The sequence below is a fragment of the Centropristis striata genome, chromosome 7 (assembly GCF_030273125.1).
Source record: "Centropristis striata isolate RG_2023a ecotype Rhode Island chromosome 7, C.striata_1.0, whole genome shotgun sequence".
In the NCBI taxonomy this organism is placed as follows: domain Eukaryota; kingdom Metazoa; phylum Chordata; class Actinopteri; order Perciformes; family Serranidae; genus Centropristis; species Centropristis striata.
In genome coordinates this window covers 602,876-623,939 of record NC_081523.1, presented here as the reverse complement: position 1 = coordinate 623,939, position 21,064 = coordinate 602,876, and the positions used below count along the sequence as shown (strand labels likewise).

At 36.6% G+C, this 21,064-nt stretch overlaps 1 protein-coding gene across 1 annotated transcript in view; it reads right to left on the bottom strand.

Moving 5' to 3' along the window:
* Nucleotides 1-11,409, bottom strand: part of fras1 (Fraser extracellular matrix complex subunit 1) — a 233,783-nt gene extending 222,374 nt beyond the window's left edge. The window contains exons 1-2 of the mRNA XM_059337817.1: nt 11,020-11,409; nt 7,822-7,968 (exon numbers count right to left, since the gene is read on the bottom strand). Of these exons, the coding sequence (XP_059193800.1) occupies nt 7,822-7,968; nt 11,020-11,182 (310 nt within the window). The 5' untranslated portion in view covers nt 11,183-11,409. The remainder of the gene's footprint in view (nt 1-7,821; nt 7,969-11,019) is intronic.
* Nucleotides 11,410-21,064: the final 9,655 nt, after the last annotated feature.

The window sequence follows — 21,064 nt, the reverse complement described above, 5'->3', positions numbered from 1 at the left end:
CATCCATCCATCCATCACTATCCATCCTTCATCCACCCATCCACCCATCCATCCACCCATCCATCCATCCATCCATCCATCATCCATCCATCCATCCATCCCTCCATCCATCCATCCATCCATCCATCCATCCCTCCATCCATCCATCCCTCCCTCCATCCATCCAACCATCCATCCATCCATCCATCCCTCCCTCCATCCATCAGCTGTCTGTGTATTGTAGTATCCGCTCCATGTATTTATTCCTCCTCCTCTTCCAGCAGCAGCAGCAGCAGCAGCAGCAGCAGATCTCTCTCCTGCATTAATCCACCATCCAGCCCACATGAATACATGAATCCTGTTCATATTTCATTCTGGTGGCTGTAGTAACGGCAGGTTGAAGCTCTGACAGCTGCTGTGTCACACATTCATCCTGAAAACATCCATTATAGATGGTTTTTATCCTCACAACACTGAGTCTCAGCTAACTAGTCAACAGACGCTTCATTTAACCCTCTCAACCCCTTTCTCTCACACAAACACTGTTTATTGTAGAAAGAAATGATAAAAACAGACATTACTGTCTGAGTTTGAACTTTACCACGGTCTTTGAACAGGTCATACTGCAGGTTACATCATGTTCCCTTAGAACAGCTATTCTCAACCTTGGGGTCGGGACCCCAATTGGGGTCGCGAGATGATTTCTGGGGATCGCCAAATCATTTTTCATTTTCATTTTTCAACCAAGTCATTTTGAGTCTTTCTTGGTCATTTTGTGTCTTTCTTGGTCATTTTGTTTCTTTTTTTGGTCATTTTGTGTCTTTTTCGTCATTTTGTGTCTTTTTAAGTCATTTTGTGTCTTTTTAAGTCATTCTGTGTAATTTTTGGTCATTTTGTTTCCTTTTTTGGTCATTTTGTATCTTTTTTGGTCATTTTGTGGCTTTTTAAAGTCATTTTGTGTCTTTTAAGTCATTTTGTGTCTTTTTAAGTCATTTTGTGTCTTTTTTTAGTCATTTTGTGTCTTTTTTTGGCCATTTTGTGTCTTTTTTTGATAATTTTGTGTCTTTTTTGGTCATTTTGTTTCCTTTTTCTGGTCATTTTGTTTCTTTTTTGGGTGATCTGAACTGTGCATGTGAGATTCTGTTCTGGGGTCTCGGACAACATGCATGTTAAATTGGGGGTCGCGACTCAAAAAGGTTGAGAACTACTGCTTTAGAACATGACTTCTGTCATTCTAACTGTGTTATTCTTCCACTTCTATCCTGCATTGAGCTGATTCCTCAGAGCTGCAGGACTTATAGATTATATATATATTTTTATATATATATTGCAGAGAAGTACAAGGGGAACAGTGAGGAGATTGTAAAAATAGCAAACGAAGATCCTGACAGCTGCTGTGTGTCATACATTCATCCTGAATCCATCCATTATGGATTTATTTCACAACACAACCCCACAGAGTGTCTCAGCAGAACAGACTGTTTTAACCTCCGACTGGCTGGAACCAGAGAAGCTCCGTCTGGTTTCTCCTCCAGGAGTTCCTCCTCAGAGAGAAGGAGCTCCCAGTGGCTCCCAGTGGCTCCGGCTGGAAACCAGTTGGTGCTCACCAAGGTTATTATAGTTAACCAAAACTAATAAAATAACTAAAACTAGGATTGAAAAACCATTTCTGTTAACTGAAATAAAAATAAAAACGAGAGTTTTTAAAAAAACAACAACTGATAACTAACTGAAACTGTATTTTGTGGTTCCAAAACTATCTAAAACTAACTAAAGTTATAATGAAAATGTCCTTCGTTTTCGTCTTTGTCAACTTTTTTCATACATCATCCAGAGTTTCTGTTTCTCCATGCTGAGTGTGTGTTCCTGCTTTATGGGTTAAATGACCGTAATGACTCCATGTTGGCTGGAAAGAGAAACTTCTCAGCTCTCAGAAAACATTTGAATTTAACGTTTAGTTATTATGGTAAAAGTGTCGCCAACGACACTCTGTAAACTTTGGATGTTGTGTTTTCACTGTGTGAAAGTCAAAGTCTTGAGTTCAACCATCAGATTACTAATCACAGTTTTTTGCAGCGACACTGTAAATCCATCAGAATACCTGAAGGGAAACAGTGAATAACCCTTCTGGTTGATAATAAATGTATTTAATATCTGCTGGTTAGTGAACAGGAACACATGGTGAACCTGTTTACTGAGACTGGGATGTTTACACAACAACAACAACATTATAAACACCAGGAACTGAAAGAGTTAATAACCAATAACATTGGGGCTGAGAAATGGAAAAGGAAATAATGGAAAAAAAAAATATTGTTAACTTTTTTAAATCTGGCACCAAACACACAGCCCATTACAAAACAATTAAACTATTAAAAAAACTAAACTAAAACTAGCAAACTCACTCTAAAAACTGATTAAAACTTAAAACTGAATTTGAAAACAAGAATTCACAACAAAATTAAAACTGATGAGGAATCTAAAGCTAGCTTGGTGCTTCTAGGCTGTTAGCTGTTAGCTGTTAGCTGGACTCAGTCTGAGTGAACTCCTGTTCCAGCGCTTGTTTATGGTGGAAAAGAAGAAGAAGAAGAAGAAGAAGAAGAGGAGGAGGAGGAGGAGGAGTGAGAGGAGCTGACAGCAGTTATTAGAGTCCTGGTGTTCCTGGCAGAGGACCAGGACCACCCAGAGCCAGAGACCTCCTGGGGGTTTAGTTTAAGCCTCTGGCTCATGACTGAAGCTGCTTCATGTATTCAAAGTCAGCTTGTTAATAATTATGGAAGGCCTTATTCTCTCTCCCTCATCCTCCCTTTCTTTCTTTCTTTCTTTCTTTCTTTCTGTCCTCTTTAAACCTCTTCTACACTGTAAAAAACATGAAGCTCACCAAGTATTTTCTTCTTCTATCTACCAATAGTATCTTGATTATATTGTTCTGAGTATAATTTACCTACTGACCATAGCTTTATGTGCTTATTTAATTATATTATTGTTTAAATACTTGGCATAATAATTGGCATTGTGGCATTGGCATTTTACCTCAAATATTGGCTCCAGTTGAGAGTTTTAGTTGCATGAAGTTTAAATGTTATTTCATAAGTATTTTCTACCACCAAAACGTGCTCGTTTCAAGTATTTCTGGTTACAGTCGGCCTTTTCACATCACAAGTGCTCAAAATAAGTATATTTGGATTTATTTTAAGACCTCATTGGTTTTTCCAGTGCAGAGATATTTTTTTTTTTACTTATTTAAAGAATTCTTACAAAGAATCATTTACTAAGTTACTGGCTTACTGACTAACTGACTTACTTACTTACTTACTTACTTATTTACTTGCTTACTTACTTACTTACTTACTTACTTACTTACTTACTTACTTGCTTACTTACTTACTTACTTACTTACTTGCATACTTACTTACTTACTTGCTTACTTACTTACTTACTTACTTACTTACTTACTTACTTACTTACTTGCATACTTACTTACTTACTTACTTACTTGCTTACTTACTTACTTTCTTACTTACTTACTTACTTACTTACTTACTTGCATACTTCCTTACTTACTTACTTACTTACTTGCATACTTACTTACTTACTTGCTTACTTAGTTACTGGCTTACTTACTTACTTACTTACTTGCATACTTGCATACTTGCATACTTACTTATTTACTTACTTGCATACTTGCTTACTTACTTAGTTACTGGCTTACTTACTTACTTGCATACTTGCATACTTGCATACTTACTTACTTACTTATTTACTTGCATACTTGCTTACTTACTTACTTACTTGCATACTTCCTTACTTACTTACTTACTTACTTGCATACTTACTTACTTACTTGCTTACTTAGTTACTGGCTTACTTACTTACTTGCATACTAACTTACTTAATTACTGGCTTACTTATTTACTTACTTAATTACTTACTTACTTACTTACTTACTTACTTACTTACTTATCTTATTTCTAGATTTAATAATCTTAATTTAAGAAATCTTGTCAAGGTAAATGATCTGCCCATGCAGCAAGATGATTTCCCTCAGATTTTCAGTTTTATCTGGTTTTTAAACACCTTTTCTGCAGTGTCAGGAGAAGTTCTCATGTCCCTCTATGCAGCTTTAGAGAGCAACAGGTGGGAGTTTATCTGCACTGACAGCAGTGTGATCTGCAGAGTTGTTTCTTTAAAATATGAAGTTGTGCTTCAGACTGAGCTGAGCTGTGACAGCTCGCTGTGACAGGGACCCAAGACACCCCGACAAAATAAGAGCTGGGTTTGACAACACAGCCTTTTGTTTGTTTTTTAAAAAAGGAATTATTATTATCTGGCAGAGACTTCCTGTTTCTGTCCTGCGGGTGTTAAATGATTGACAGGAGGCAGAGAGAGCAGCTTTAACGCAGCACTAGATTATATTAAAACACTCTCAGCTTCAGTTGAGTGAAACGGCAATAAAACACAGAAGTCAAAAGCCAAATTAAGACTCTGGGATTTAAGAGTCCATTTGGTTTCCAATTCCAAATTAATTTTCTAAGCACTAATTGGTTTTCATCGTGTTCTTTTGACAGACGTTGTGTGCAGCGGTGGGAAGGAGAGGGACAAATATTGGCAGACATGAAAAAATAAATATTATATAATATAATTATATATATATGGGGTTGTTCTCGTCTCTGTAGCCACTAAAAGAGAAGCAGAAACTACTTTTCCAAACGAGAAATGAGTCGATATACAGCAATAGTTACTGGTGTACTTACTTACTTACTTACTTACTGGCTTACTTGCTTACTTGCATAGTCAGTTACTGGCTTACTTGCTTGCATACTAAGTTATTTACTTACTTGCTTACTTAGTCTCTGGCTTGCTTGCTTGCTTGCTTACTTACTTACTTACTTACTTACTTAATAGCTTACTTAGTTACTGGCTTACTTGCTTACTTACTTACTTACTTGCATAGTCAGTTGCTGGCTTACTTGCTTGCATACTAAGTTATTTACTTGCTTACTTAGTCTCTGGCTTGCTTGCTTGCTTGCTTACTTACTTACTTACTTACTTACTTACTTACTTACTTACTTACTTACTTAATAGCTTACTTAGTTACTGGCTTACTTGCTTACTTACTTACTTACTTACTTACTTACTTACTTAATAGCTTACTTAGTTACTGGCTTACTTGCTTACTTACTTACTTACTTGCATAGTCAGTTGCTGGCTTACTTGCTTGCATACTAAGTTATTTACTTGCTTACTTAGTCTCTGGCTTGCTTGCTTGCTTGCTTACTTACTTACTTACTTACTTACTTACTTACTTACTTACTTACTTACTTAATAGCTTACTTAGTTACTGGCTTACTTGCTTACTTACTTACTTACTTGCATAGTCAGTTGCTGGCTTACTTGCTTGCATACTAAGTTATTTACTTGCTTACTTAGTCTCTGGCTTGCTTGCTTGCTTGCTTACTTACTTACTTACTTACTTACTTACTTACTTACTTACTTACTTACTTACTTAATAGCTTACTTAGTTACTGGCTTACTTGCTTACTTACTTACTTACTTGCATAGTCAGTTGCTGGCTTACTTGCTTGCATACTAAGTTATTTACTTGCTTACTTAGTCTCTGGCTTGCTTGCTTGCTTGCTTGCTTACTTACTTACTTACTTACTTACTTTCTTACTTACTTACTGGCTTACTTGCTTACTTACTTGCATAGTCAGTTGCCGGCTTACTTGGTTATTGGCTTACTTTGTTACTTACTTACTTACTTACTTACTTACTTGCTTACTTAGTTACTTAGTTACTAGCTTACTTAGATACTGGCTTACTTAGTTACTGGCTTACTTAGTTACTGGCTTACTTGCTTACTTAGGTCCATTTGGTTTCCAATTCCAAAATTAATTTTCTAAGCACTAATTGGTTTTCATCGTGTTCTTTTGACAGACTTTGTGTGCAGCGGTGGGAAGGAGAGGGACAAATATTGGCAGACATTAAAAAGAATATACATATATATATATATATATATATATATATATATATATATATATATATATATATATATATATATATATATATATATATATATATATACACACACATACACATATATACAGGGTTGTTCTAGTCTCTGTAGCCACTTAAAAGAGACAGCAGAACTTTCCCAAACTAGAAATGAGTCGATATACAGCAATAGTTCAGTAGTCTGCTATAAAAGAGGACACTAATACTAGACCCTGGAGACAAACAGACTCTCCTCCTTCAGTTCTTCAGTCAGAACATCCACTCACAGTTCTCCTGCACCAGTCCACTACTATTACTAATAATAATAATAATCAGAACCAGTCCAGTTCAGAGAGTTTCTCCTGCTGATTAACTGCTTGTTTGCTCCAGACTGGATGAACTTTCTGCCTGCTGCCAAGATCAGAAACCAGCCGACTGGAACACATTACTTCTCTGGTTCTGAAGCCAGAGCCTGTTGTTTCTGTTGTTGCTGTTATTAGATAATATGAGCAGAGGGAATAAAACCTTCAGAGACATGAAGCGTAGAAATAATAAAGAGAAAAGACAGCAGGAGAGATAAAGGAAGGAAAGTCTGCTTGGTGCCATGATGGACGTCTTTGCTTTACTTACTAACTTACTCACTTATTGGCCTGTTTACTTACTAAAAAATCCATAGATAATGTATTCAAATTTGCAAATACTCTCCAATATGTGACTATTGATGACATAATGTAAAACATATGTTAGAATAAACATTAAAACCTTTATATCTTCATAAGATCCACTTATTGACCTTACAACAACTAAAAAAATCATGATCCAATTAATGAGTCTGTAAGTTCAGATGACGTGACTGAAATGAAGCTGTTTAACTGACAGGAGTCGTCTGAATTCACTTCATCATCTTCATCATCTTCATCATCTTCAATCCGAGCCATCATTTATCAAATCTACCACGGAATGGAAACACTCAGGTGACTAGTTGACTGGTTGACTAGTTGACCAGTACACTAGTTGACTAGTTGACTAGTAGACTGGTTGACTGGTTGCCTGGTTGACTAGTTGACTAATTGACTGGTTGACTGGTTGACTGGTTGCCTGGTTGCCTGGTTGACTAGTTGACTAATTGACTAGTTGTCTAGCTGACTAGTTGACTAGTTGACTAGTAGACTAGTTGACTAGTTGACTAGTATACTAGTTGACCAGTTGACCAGTAGACTAGTTGACTAGTAGACTAGTAGACCGGTTGACTGGTTGACTAGTTGACTAGTTGACTAGTTGACTACTAGACTGGTTGACTGGTTGACTAGTTGACTAGTATACTAGTTGACCAGTATACTAGTTGACCAGCAGACTAGTTGACTAGTATACTAGTTGACGAGCATACAAGTTGACCAGTAGACTAGTAGACTTGTAGACCAGTTGACTAGTATACTAGTTGACCAGTAGACCAGTTGACTAGTAGACTAGTAGACTAGTAGACCAGTTGACTAGTAGACTAGTAGACTAGTAGACTAGTAGACCAGTTGGCTCGTTCACTGGTTGACTAGTTGACTGGTTGACTAGTTGACTAGTAGACTAGTTGACTCGTTCACTGGTTGATTAGTTGACCAGTTGACTAGTAGACTAGTTGACTAGTTGACTAGTTGACTAGTTGACCAGTTGACCAGTGGACCAGTTGACCAGTAGACCAGTAGACCAGTCGACTAGTAGACTAGTAGACTAGTAGACTAGTTGACTAGTTGACTAGTTGACTAGTTGGCGATAGTTGGCGATATCATGGCGATAGGAACGGCGTACTCACTGTGACAGTGTGTGGTGTCATGGCGGTAGGAACGGCGTACTCACTGTGACAGTGTGTGGTGTCATGGCGGTAGGAACGGCGAGGACACGAGGCCAGACACTCGCCGCTATCAGCGCTCAGCAGGGGCCGCTGGGGGCCACAAGACAGGCAGTCCCACCTGCTGGAACAGGTGAGACAGGAAGGCTGGCAGGCTGGGGACCAGATAGAGAGAGAGACGGTTAGTCACTTCAGAATAAAAGTCCTCTTCCTGTCTGAGCTCCTTCATGTTACAGGGATGATGTCACACTTTAACCCATTAAAGGCGGGAAAACATCACCTCATGTCTACCATTAAAACCTGTTGGGTTCTGTTGTGTTATTCTACCATTAAAACCTGTTGGGTTCTGTTGTGTTATTCTACCATTAAAACCTGTTGGGTTCTGTTGTGTTATTCTACCATTAAAACCTGTTGGGTTCTGTTGTGTTATTCTACCATTAAAACCTGTTGGGTTCTGTTGTGTTATTCTACCATTAAAACCTGTTGGGTTCTGTTGTGTTATTCTACCATTAAAACCTGTTGGGTTCTGTTGTGTTATTCTACCATTAAAGCAGAAAGAGGATACGTGGTTTTGTAGTATTTGTAGTTTTTTCCACCTATTTTCGGTCTCTTGGCCAATGAAATGGATCAGAATACATGTGGGAGTGTCGCAATGCATCATGGGACTTTTCCAGAACTTTGAAATCATGATTATTGATCACGATTATTCATCATGTTAGGGAAAACATCTGTATTTTTATTGCACTACTTTTAAACAAACAATAGCAACAGTTTTTAGTGTCTGCTCGTTAAGAAGAGCAAGAACAAGTCTCCAAAAGTCTCCAGTAACACCAGAAAAAGTATCTAATCACACCAGAAAAAAGTCTCCAGTAACACCAGAAAAAGTATCCAATCACACCAGAAAAAAGTCTCCAGTAACACCAGAAAAAAGTCTCCAGTAACACCAGAAAAAGTATCCAATCACACCAGAAAAAAGTCTCCAGTAACACCAGAAAAAAGTCTCCAGTAACACCAGAAAAAAGTCTCCAATCACACCAGAAAAAAGTCTCCAATCACACCAGAAAAAAGACTTCTTAACGAGCCGCGGGGGCCGGAGGCTCTTCTTAACGAGCCTCCGGCCCCCGCGGCTCGTTAAGAAGAGCCTCCGACACAAAATGACTAAAAAAAGACACAAAATGACTAAAAAAGACACAAAATGACTAAAAAAAGGCACAAAAAGACACAAAAAGACACAAAATGACCAAAAAAGACACAAAATGACTAAAAAAGACACAAAATGACAAAAAAAAAGATCTATTTTGTGGATTATTTCAGGTGACTTCATTATTAAATCAGAATTCTGCTTAATGTTTATGTTATATTTTCATGTTTTTAACATGAGTGAGTTGGATGCAGAGTCAGTTGAAGCTCTCAGTCGTTCCCACTGTCTGACTTCTACATTTAGAATAAAGCTGCAGGCTGAACTGGTAGAGATGATAACATCTTCTCCTTCTCCTCGTTCATCTTTTCATCTCTTCTCCTCCAGTCTGTCCATCTCTAAATGTCTTTTATCATCTCTCTCTCTCTCTCTCTCTCTCTGGGTGTTTAAAGGAGGATTTGGTTGTTTTTTTATTCTGTAATCTTGAGGTTTCTCATTAAACAACACTTGAAGTGTTTTCTGTCCTTCCTATATGTGCTGCTTTATCATTCTGTTTATGTAGATGTTGTGTTTATGTCTGTGAGTAGATTAGATCTCAGCGTCTGGCTGCCACAGAGAAACATCTCGGAGAGTTTCATCACAATATATTCAAGAAACAAAGCGTTCCTCTGTGTAATAAAGTTCATCTCAACAGGGAGAAAATGTAATCTGCTGCTCCGTGTTTTAAAGTGATGTTTTAACCACATTAGGATTTTTAGAGATGTTGCAGGTTTCAGAAAACTGAACCGCTGAGCGTTCACACAGTATTTTTTCCGAGGCCGTATCAGGCTCAATTTAAGGAATATAATGGGAAAACTGGTATCATGTGAAACTAGAAGATCTAAGGAATCTATAGATGATTTGTTGGTGTTTCATGGTGGTTTTAAAAGCAGTGATGTGACCTCTGACCCCTCTCAGGCTGCTTTATGCTGATAACGATAAGGCTAAAACCTCAGAGTTTTCCTCATGTAGCACTAATGTTCCATTTCCTCCGACTGTATGTGAATATTGGTGCATCCTGACGTCTAAACAGGCTGAATGACGTAAACTAGATAATATTTCTGCCCTTCTTAATGTCTTTACTATGATTTTAATTCATGTTGTAACTCATTTCATGAAAAAAACAGTTCTGTTTTGAAGGGAAACAACGAGGGCTGCACAATTAATCACATTTTAACCGTGATCATGATTTTGGCCGCCACGATTAAATTAACCTGATGGTCGGTGATATTTCCATTTTAAAATGCGTCTCTCCTGCAGATCTGATCAACACTTTCTACACCAGTAGTCCACCAACCACCAGGGGGCGGGGCCGTGTTTCTCCCCTGGAAACAGCCTGGTTGCTGCTTGAATAGAACGCTAAGCAGGATGTGACGTAGTACTGGACGCCACAACAACACCAGACATTTGTAAAAGCCGGTGAAGCAGTGTTGGCAACTTGAACTATATTTGGACTTTTCAGACCCCCTTAGCAACTATTGTTTTTAAAGTGACTGGAGACAAATCCAGCGACTTTTTCTGGTGTTATTGGAGACTTTTGGAGACTCGTTCTTACTCTTCTTAGCGAGCCACGGGGACCGGAGGCTCTTCTTAACAAGCCGCGGGGGCCGGAGGCTCTTCTTAACGAGCCGCGGGGGCCGGAGGCTCTTCTTAACGAGCCGCGGGGGCCGGAGGCTCGTTAAGAAGAGCCTCCGGCCCCCGCGGCTCGTTAAGAAGTCTTTTTTCTGGTGTTACTGGAGACTTTTGGAGACTTGTTCTTGCTCTTCTTAACGAGCGGCTCGTTAGGAAGAGCAGACACTAAAAACTGTTGCTGTTGTTTGTTTAAAAGTAGTGCAATAAAAATACAGATGTTTTCCCTAACATGATGAATAATCGTGATTAATAATCATGATTACAATATTGAGCAAAATAATCCTGATTACCATTCTGGCCATAATGGTTCAGCCCTAGAAACAACACAGACATTTTCTGGGTGAGCCCAAACTCTTGAGCACTATAGTGTGTATACATATTTAGAAGAGGGTCTTACCTGAACACACTCGTCCGTCGGCATAGTAACCAGCAGGACAGACGGACAGACAGCGTCCCTGGTGGAGGACAGACTTCTGGTCCCTGCAGCTCTCACAGTGGTCCGGAGTCCCCGAACAGGACAGGCAGTCTGCATGGCACGGGACTGGAAACACACATTTCATTCATTTCATTTGTGAAATCCAATACAATATGTTTGCATCTTGAATCTGAAGAACAGATTCTCTGTTCCTGACTGACTGACTGACTGACTGACTGACTGACTGACATTAAGTTTTATGCATCAGGACTCTTGGAGACTTGAAGTCTCTCTCTCAGACACATTCTCACATTTCATTTTATGCTAATTCCATCGATCAGATTTGACTCTGCAGCCGGAGGAGGATTTAACTCACACACACACACACACACACACACACACACTAAATTACATTTTTAACAAACTCCATCCAGAACATTTGGTTCCCCAGTCGGTGTGTTAGTGGTGGAGAAGTTTCTCTCTGTAAAATGTGTAAAATGTGTAAATGTTTCCCTGTGGAGAGTTTCTGAGGCGTTTAAGGACCTCCTGGCCACTCTGGAGAAAGCAGCTTCAACACTTCACCAACATCAGCTGCTTTTAAACATTACAACAGACAGATTACAGATGAAGATCCTGCATCTATAAAACCTCAATAAAAACAGAATGCAGAGTCACTTTTCAGAGTGGATGTTTACGTAACAAAAGTTCATCAGACTGAACATTATCTGCACCATATTTGTACAGTTTACAATCAATGTATGTACCAAAGAAAGAGTCAGTTATTAGGCCCCGAGCACTACTGTTATACTGTGGATTTCTTCTTCTTCCTCTTCCGGACGCAATTTCGTCCCGCTACTAGTCCTACAACTTGAAGAGTTGCAGGACAAATTATATATCAAAACGTGCGGTTTGATCGGGATCGGTGTGCTATTACTTTTCTCTACAGAATACGATTTTTTTTCGACGTAAGATGCGCCACCAACACGCACCAACAGCCTCATTGGCTCCCATATTAAAAATGCAGGAAGCTTTCTGTAGAAAAGCATTTTTAACAGTTTTTCAGATCGCTCTAACAAAGCTATTTTTTCATTTTTCTTAAAAAAAACCATATGTAGACGTTCAGGAAGAACTCAGGATGCTCAAAGTGAAGTCGGATCAATGATAGGTATTATGGTTTTGCCAAAAATGCTTTCTGTTTGAGGCCAGAAATTCCAGCCTGTCCACCTCTGGCTGCTGTCACTCTACGGCAGTAGCCCCGTTTCCCTTTCACTATTTACCCAGAGGACATTTTCTAGTTCTGTTTCTATCTCTATTTCTTCATGACAACACTGAGGGTAAAAACTCTAAAACGTTTCCATTCCTTCCATCAGTGTGGTCTCTGGTGACCCAGAACATTATTCCATCTGTTTTTATTGATGTTTCCAGTGAGAAGAGCTGTGAAACAGCGTTAACTGTCCTCTAGTCTGGAGAACAGCTGATGAATCTTTAATGCTTTAAATTAATGTTTGAAACAAGCTGGAAGGGAAAATAAATCTCAATCTTCTCAAGCAGAGTGAAGCAATCCGTCAAACCCTTAAATATCGTTTCATAAAGTCTCCAACACAAAAACCCCGCCAGCGTCTGAACAGACAGAATAATAATAATAATAATAATAATAATAATAATAATAATAACATGTCTGTGGTGGATCTGGACGGAGAGAAACTTGTCAGACAATCTCCAATGATTGCTGTGTGATTGCTCCATTCATTGAGAACGCTTTGACTGAATAAAGTAGGAAACGTGACGGAGGATTGATTAATTCTGATTAATGTGACAAATGCAGAAGAGACGAGATGGAGGAGGAGAAAGGAAAAGGAAAAGAAGACTTGGAGAAAAGACTAGAGGGTTTTTTTGTTGTCATTTTATGTCTTTTTTATATTTACGTCTTTTTGAGGTAACTTTGTGTCACTTTTGGTCATTTTACATCTTTTTTTGGTCATTTTATGTCTTTTCTCTGTCATTTTGTCTCTTTTTTGGGTAATTATGTGCCTTATTTTGGTCATTTTACACATTTTAGTTTTTTTTTCTCTGCCATTTTTGGTTTCATTTCATTTTGGTACTTTTGTGCCTTTTTTTGGTAAATGTATTAATCATTTTGTGCCTTTTTTGGTAAATTTACTTATTTTGTAAATCATTTTGTGTCTTTTTGGTTTAGGTTTTTGTCATTTTACTTCTTTTTTGATCATTTTGCCTTTTCTGGATATTTACGTCTCTTTTTGGGTAACTTAATGTCACCTTTGGTCATTTTATGTCTTTTTTAGGTCATTTTGTGCCTTTTTTTATATTTACGTCTCTTATTTTGGGTAACTTTGTGATACTTTTGGTTATTTTACGGTGGTTAAAGTGTTAAAAAGAGAAGATCAGATGAGAAAGATGGAGCTGAGACTTGAACCTTAATGTCCAATAAGAACTTTCTGCTCTAAGAGTCTCTTCGTCTAGTTTCTCTCCTTCTCAGATTCATTTTCTCCTCATCTGACACTTCTTCTCCTCTCTGACCTCTTTTCATCCATCATCCCTCCTTCTGACTGAAGTCAGACAAGTGTTAGATGGAGATCTTCTCTCCTGGTTTATATTGTCTGATAGAGTTTCTCTCTGTGTGCAGTTAATGGACCGCTTCTTGTATATTTTCTGGTCTTTTCTCATCTTTCTGAGCTTATTTTCCTTCGTGATTCAGTGGAAACAAATGAAACATATCTGAAGACAAAACTCCACCTGAACAGTTACAAGATAATATCTTGGTTTTTTGTCATTTTATGTCTTTTTTTAGTTATTTTGTGCCTTCTTTTATATTTACGTATTTTTTGGGTTAACTTTTTATGTGTTTTCTCTGTCATTTTTGTCTCTTTTTTGGTAATTATATGCCTTGTTTTGGTCATTTTAGATATTTTTTTGGTCTTTCTATGTGCATTTTTGGTTTAGTTTTTTGTCATTTTACTTCTTTTTTGGTCATTTTGTGCCTTTTTTTGGATATTTACGTCTCTTGTTTGGGTAACTTAGCGTTTTTTTCCTTCATGATTCAGTGGAAACAAATGAAACATATCTGAATAGAAAACTCCACCTGCATAGTTACGAGATCATTTCTTGTTTTCGGGTTAACTTTGTGTCACTTTTGGTCATTTTATGTGTTTTCTCTGTCATTTTTTTCTTTTTTTTTGGTAATTATATGCCTTGTTTTGGTCATTTTAGATATTTTTTTGGTCTTTGTATGTGCATTTTTGGTCATTTTGTGCCTTTTTTTGGTAAATTTACTGTTTTTAAAAATCATTTTGTGTCTTTTTGGTTTAGTTTTTTTGTCATTTTACTTCTTTTTTGGTCATTTTGTGCCTTTTTTGAATATTTACATCTCTTGTTTGGGTAACTTAGTGTCACTGTTGGATTATCAGTCAGGTGTTTCTCTCTGTGTTCAGCTCCAGCTGGAGTTAATGGACCGTCTCTTGTTTATTTTCTGGTCTTTTCTCATCTTTCTGAGCTTTTTTCTCCACCTGAACAGTTACAAGATCATTTCTAGTTCACTTTGACAGCTGAGGAGTGATTCTCTCTCTGGAGGATAAACACATTTAGACACATTTACAGCACAATTTGAGGCGATCACACGCTTTGTTTACACCAGGAACACACACACACACACACACACACACACACACACACACACACACTCTCTCTCTCTCTCTCTCTCTCTCGTTTCATTTCCTCATGAGCAGCGTGAGCCAGAATCTTTCAAGCACAAAATTAAAAACTCCAGCTGTGATTAGTATGAAGTGATCCAGGAACATTAACTCAACAGAAACATGGTTTTTCCCCCCGTGTGAAGCTGCAGATGTGACATTATTATTATTATTATTATTATTATTATTATTATTATTAGAAATATATAATTCAATTTATTGTTCATTTTAATGCCTGGTACAACTCATCTAGTCATGATAATAACCAATAAAACCATGTTAAATATCTAGATATCAGCTCTGAAATTAAACTCTTATCAGATATTTTTGTTGTTATCATTATATTTGTCCAAACAAATGAACCTTTAGTTGAACCAGACATTAAAATGAACAAGAAACTGAAGAAAACAAGGTGGTCTTATAATTTTTCTATGACTGTATTTTTTGTCATGTTTTGTGTCTTTTTTTTGCCATTTCGTGTCTTTTTTTGTCAATTTGTGTCTTTTTTTTGCCATTTTGTGTCTTTTTTTGCCATTTCGTGTCTTTTTTTTGTCATTTTGTGTCTTTTTTTTTCATTTCGTGTCTTTTTTTTGTCATTTGGTGTCAGTATTTTGTCCATTAGAACCATATCAAAGCTGCCAGTTTGCCTGTTAGCAGCAGTTTGACCTCCAGTAGCGTCTGGCTAGACGCCAGGCGGCTCGGAGCAGAAGCCAACGCAGCGACCTGGCCAGACACTATTCTAGCAGCTTCTAGCAGCGTTTGGCTGCTGATGGAGGTGATTTCACAGCCTGATTCCTCTAAAAAGCCTCTGTAGCATCCAGTGATTCAGCCAACAGCCTGCTGCCAAAACTCTACTCTATCTGAGACAATAAAGGCTCAAAGAGGATCAAACCCATTCAGTCCGGACAAACTTTGTTGATTAAAACTGATGAAATACTGTTGAAGGATGAAATGAGTTAACTGTACCACATAGGTGGTCGCCCAGAGCGCCATCTGCTGGAGGGGCGCCGCCACTCACCCTCCAGGGAGAAAAAAAACACAAAAACAAACAATAATAATTTTCGATGCCCATTGTCGCCATCGATTGCCTTGCCCCCCTTTAGACGGTCAGACCGGCCCCCCTTTAGATGGTCAGATCGCGTGTCGAGTGTGTGTGTGTGTGTGTGTGTGTGTGTGTGTGTGTGTTGTCACGGTAAAGATGGCGTCCGTTTAAATCTCTTTATTTACTGCCGACATATTCTAGTTTAACCATAATTATATATCACAACTTGTGTGTTTTTTTTCGTTTTTAGTAATCTGAAAATTTATGGAGTAAAAAGTAGAGAATTTCCATCTGAACGTGTATTAGATTGGCAGAAAATGGAAATACTCACATAAAGTACAAGTACCTCATAATAGTACTTACTTGTATTGAACAAGAATGAAGAACAGAGAAAGTTTGCTAATAAGAAGCTAAAACAAACAAATGAAACTAAAGTTCCATCTGCAGAGAAACGCTGCAGAAACATTCAATTAGAAACATTTAAATGAGTCTCTATTCAATCACATCTCATTTAACTCAGTAACAGTGTGCAAATGTTAGTCCAGGGTTTTATTGGAGAAATACATATTTGCATATTATCTGAGGCGCTTTGAGAGTCAAATCTGATGATTTATAACCAGAAGAGCTGCTGGAGTCAGACTCAGAGACTCTCCATCACCAAGATGATTTCTGTGTTTTAGCATTAAATATATTAGTTTGAGCCTTTAAGGAGGAATGATTGTATTCTGCAGTCAAACTAAATACTCAGTTTTGTTAAAACATCATCTTAAAGTGAGTTCAATTAACATTTCTCCTCTGGAATAATGTTTCACCTGCATCCTAAAAGTAGAAGATTTGAACCTTTTCAGACTCTAAAACGTGACTTCATCTCCTCAGACATGGAAATAACTATTACACCACAAAATGAACAAATTTGGGGTTTCCATTTTCTGCTACCTTATACTTTGACCAAATTTTGGTCATTTTGTGTCTTTTTTTGTATTTTTTGGTCATTTTGTGTCTTTTCTGTTCATTTTTACATCTATTTTTACTCATTTTGTGTCTTTTTTGGTCAATTTTTACATCTATTTCGGTCATTTTTGCATCTATTTCTTGTCTTTTTGTGTCTTTTTGTCATTTTGTCTCTTATTTGTTCATTTTACATCTATTTTTTGTCATTGTGTGTCTTTTTGATAATTTTAACATCTATTTTTGGTTGTTTTGTGTCTTTTTTGGTCATTTTTGCATCTATTTTTGGTCAATTTGTGTCTATTTTTATAATTTTGTGTCTTTTTTTGTCATTTTTAAATCTATTTTTCATAATTTTGTGTCTTTTTTGTCATTTTGTGTCTTTTTTGGTAATTTTAGCATTTATTTTTTGTCATTTTGTGTCTTTTGGATCATTTTTACATCTATTTTTGGTCAATTTGTGTCTATTTTTATCACTTTGTGGTAATTCTTTCCATGACTGTAGATATTAGAACACATTTGGGTCAAACTCTGGCAGAAATAGAACTATATGTGGAAGTAGACGGGTCATAATTCCAGGCTTTCCCAGGGGACCTGAACGCAGCACGGGACCTGAACGCAGCACGGCTCCTGGGCTGTGAACCGGCCAATGAGAGGAGAGCTGCTGACCTTTGACCCTGCAGACAGCTGTGATGAATCGGCTCAAAGGAAGATTTACGGTCCTGTTGGAGGAGAAAAGGCTGCAAACAGCCGCCGCACAAAATAAAGGAAAAAAGTACTAAAATCAGGTGTATTTTTGCTTAAAAATATCAAAATTATCTGCCAATGGAAGAATAAAATGTGTCTTGTCAAGACTTTCCAAAACCAGTAAAAATATCTAATCTCAATGAAGCACAAATACCTTAGAATTAGTGTATTCTAACTGATAACTAGTGACTTTTTATTGATTCTAATGAAATACACGTGACCTATTTTCTCAATATGTTGAGAAATATTGTTGAATTAATAATCAGTAAATGCTAGAGCCATCATCTTGACATAATGATATGATAGGCATTATATTTATAGAAACCAGCAAAGTCACTAAAAACTAGTCAACTTTTCTTCACACAGATACAAAAGACACAAAAAGACTAAAACAAGACACAAAATGACATAAAAGGACAAAAAAAAGACACAAAATGACTAAAAAAGACTAAAAAAGACACAAAAGGACTAAAACAAGACACAAAATGACTAAAAAAGACACAAAATGACAAAAAAAGACCAAAAAATACACAAAATGAGTAAAAAAAAGACTAAATATAGCTGTAAGTGTTGGTGAAGCAGCTTTGTAACTGTTGATATTCTAGTTTCCAGCATGTATTTACTCAGTATAGGTGATAAAATCTCAGTAACAAGCTGTAATATCTGATTTAGATCATTAAGGACCAAAACACTGAAAACAAGTCAAACAGTCTAAAATAAAAACTGCTGACTAAGAAGAACTATCTGATCAGACATTAATAAGCAGATATCCCCTTCATATAATATATTTAATCTGACTTAGAGTTCAGTTTTTTCAGTGTGAAAGAGACAAAATGTCTTTTCTTTGGACTATTTTTATCTGCAAACTAAAACTCTTAGTGTGAATGTGATTCAGACGGACGAGTTCATGCAGAGAAATGAGAGAAACACGTGTTTTATCATCAGGATGTAACTGTAAAGTGGGTGAATCATGTTTAAATCATGTTGTTAGGGCATTCATACATGCATCATGGTGCATTATGCTGCATTATGATGCATTATGGCCTATTAAAGCCATTACTACACACACACACGTTACATGAACGCAGTGAGCTGCTGACAGGCTCAAGTGCACTTTAATGTAAAATCACACAAACATGTTTAAATTATTCACACGATAATGAGAGTCTGAACACACACAGACACACAATGACACCTTTAATATGGAAACACACAGCAGCACACCAGCCAATATTAACCTAGTGCCTCCACTCTGTTTCACCACAGGTAGAAAACACCTCCACCAGGTGAGTTTCTGCAGCTTTTTAAAATGTTGCAGTTTGCATTCAGAATTATTAATGCAATATTTTGTCATTTTTTATTTGTTTTTTGTGTTTTTTTGTGTTTTTTATGTGTTTTTTGTCATTTATTGCTTGTTTTTGTGTGTTTTTTGTGTTTTTTATGTTTTTTATGTTTTTTGTAATTTATTGTTTGTTTTTGTGTGTTTTTGTATGTTTTTGTGTGTGATTTTTGTCGTTTTTTGTGTGTTTTTTGTGTGTGTTTTTTGTGTGTGTTTTATGTGGGTTTTTATGTGTGTTTTTGTCATTTTTTATTTGTTTTTGTGTGTTTTTTTGTGTTTTTTATGTGTTTTTTATGTGTTTTTTGTCATTTATTGTTTGTTTTTGTGTGTTTTTGTATGTTTTTGTGTTTTCCATTTCACATTTAATGCATTAACTCTTTTTCACCAAAGGTAAAAAACACCTCCACCAGGTGAGTTTCTGCAGGTTTTTAAAATGTTGCAGTTTGCATTCAGAATTATTAATGCAATATTTTGTCTTTAATGTTTTTTTTGTGAATTTTTGTGTGTTTTTATGTGTGTTTTTGTCATTTTTTATTTGTTTTTGTGTGTTTTTTTGCGTTTTTTATGTGTTTTTTTTGTCAATTATTGTTTGTTTTTGTGTGGTTTTTTTGTGTTTTTTTATGTGTTTTATTTGTCATTTATTGTTTGTTTTTGTGTGTTTTTTTGTGTTTTTGTGTTTTCCATGTCACATTTAATGCATCAACTCTTTTTCACCAAAGGTAAAAAACACCTTGACCAGGTGGAGGTTTGCAGGTTTTTCAAATGTTGCAGTTTGCATTGAGCATTTTTTATGCAATATTTTGTCTTGTTTATATATGTTTTTTGGTGTGATTTTTGTCAATTTTTGTGTTTTTTGTGTGTTTGTTGTGTGTGTTTTATGTGTGTTTTTATGTGTTATTTTGCCATTTTTTATTTGTTTTTTGTAGGTTTTTATGTGTTTTTTTTTGTCAATTTTTGTTTGTTTTTGTGTGTTTTTTATGTGTGTTCTTATGTGTGTTTTATGTGTGTTTTTATGTGTGTTTTTTGTCATTTAGTGTTTGTTTTTATGTGTTTTTCATGTCAAAGGTAAAATAAAAACCGCGACCAAGTAAAGTAACATGATTTTACTTTTTTGCAGAGATTTTTATAATTTTGCAGAATGCATTCAGCATTTTTAATGCAACTTTTGTGTTGACTGTTTTTTTGTAATTTCTGTGTTTTTATCGGTGTTCTTTGTCATTTCGTTGTGTGTTTTTATGTGTTTTTTGTATTTTTTGTGTGGTTTTTTTGTGTTGAAAATGTTGATCCAGTCAGCCAAAATGAAAATAATAATCAGGTCATAAAGGTGAGGTTGTGTGAACCTCTGGAAACATAATAAATAATAAATAACATTTCCAGTATGGAAGGTTTAATTTTGACTGAGATGACAGAAGGACAAAGAATATTGGTCTGAACGGGTTAATCACGCTGTGGTGAACCACTGTTTGTGTTTTATTCACCGTGACAGAAGGTTTCCATATGACTTCTATATGTTTGTGTTCTGAAAAGAGAAAATAAATGTAAAAGGCTGTAGAAGTGATGAACAGTGAGGCGTGAACATGAACAGAGTTTATTATCAACAGACTCAGACAGAAAGAGAAGCAGTGAACAGAGAGAATGCAGTGAAATGAGTTCTGAACCCACAGAAAGATATAAAATAGAAAAAGATTAATATAAAAGCTTCCAGGTGTTTTTCCCACAGGCCTCAGGGAGAAAGGGTAAAGATTAAAAAGTATAAAGGTTCTTTAATCTTTGAGGAGTTTGGGCGTCTTTCTAAAGTTCCACCAGATAAATCAACTCTATGATGAATAGAAGAGAGACGGTGGACAGACAGCCTGACCCTCAGCTCCACTTTAACTCTCTCATTGGTTTCTATGGTGGTTTCTATGGTGGTTTCTATGGTGGTTTATGTGGTTTCTATGGTGGTTTCTATGGTGGTTTATATGGTGGTTTATATGGTGGTTTCTATGGTGGTTTATGTGGTTTATATGGTGGTTTATATGGTGGTTTATATGGTGGTTTCTATGGTGGTATATGTGGTTTCTATGGTGGTTTCTATGGTGGTTTCTATGGTGATTTATGTGGTGGTTTCTATGGTGGTTTCTATGGTGGTTTCTATGGTGATTTATGTGGTGGTTTCTATGGTGGTTTCTATGGTGGTATATGTGGTTTCTATGGTGGTTTCTATGGTGGTTTATATGGTGGTTTCTATGGTGGTATATGTGG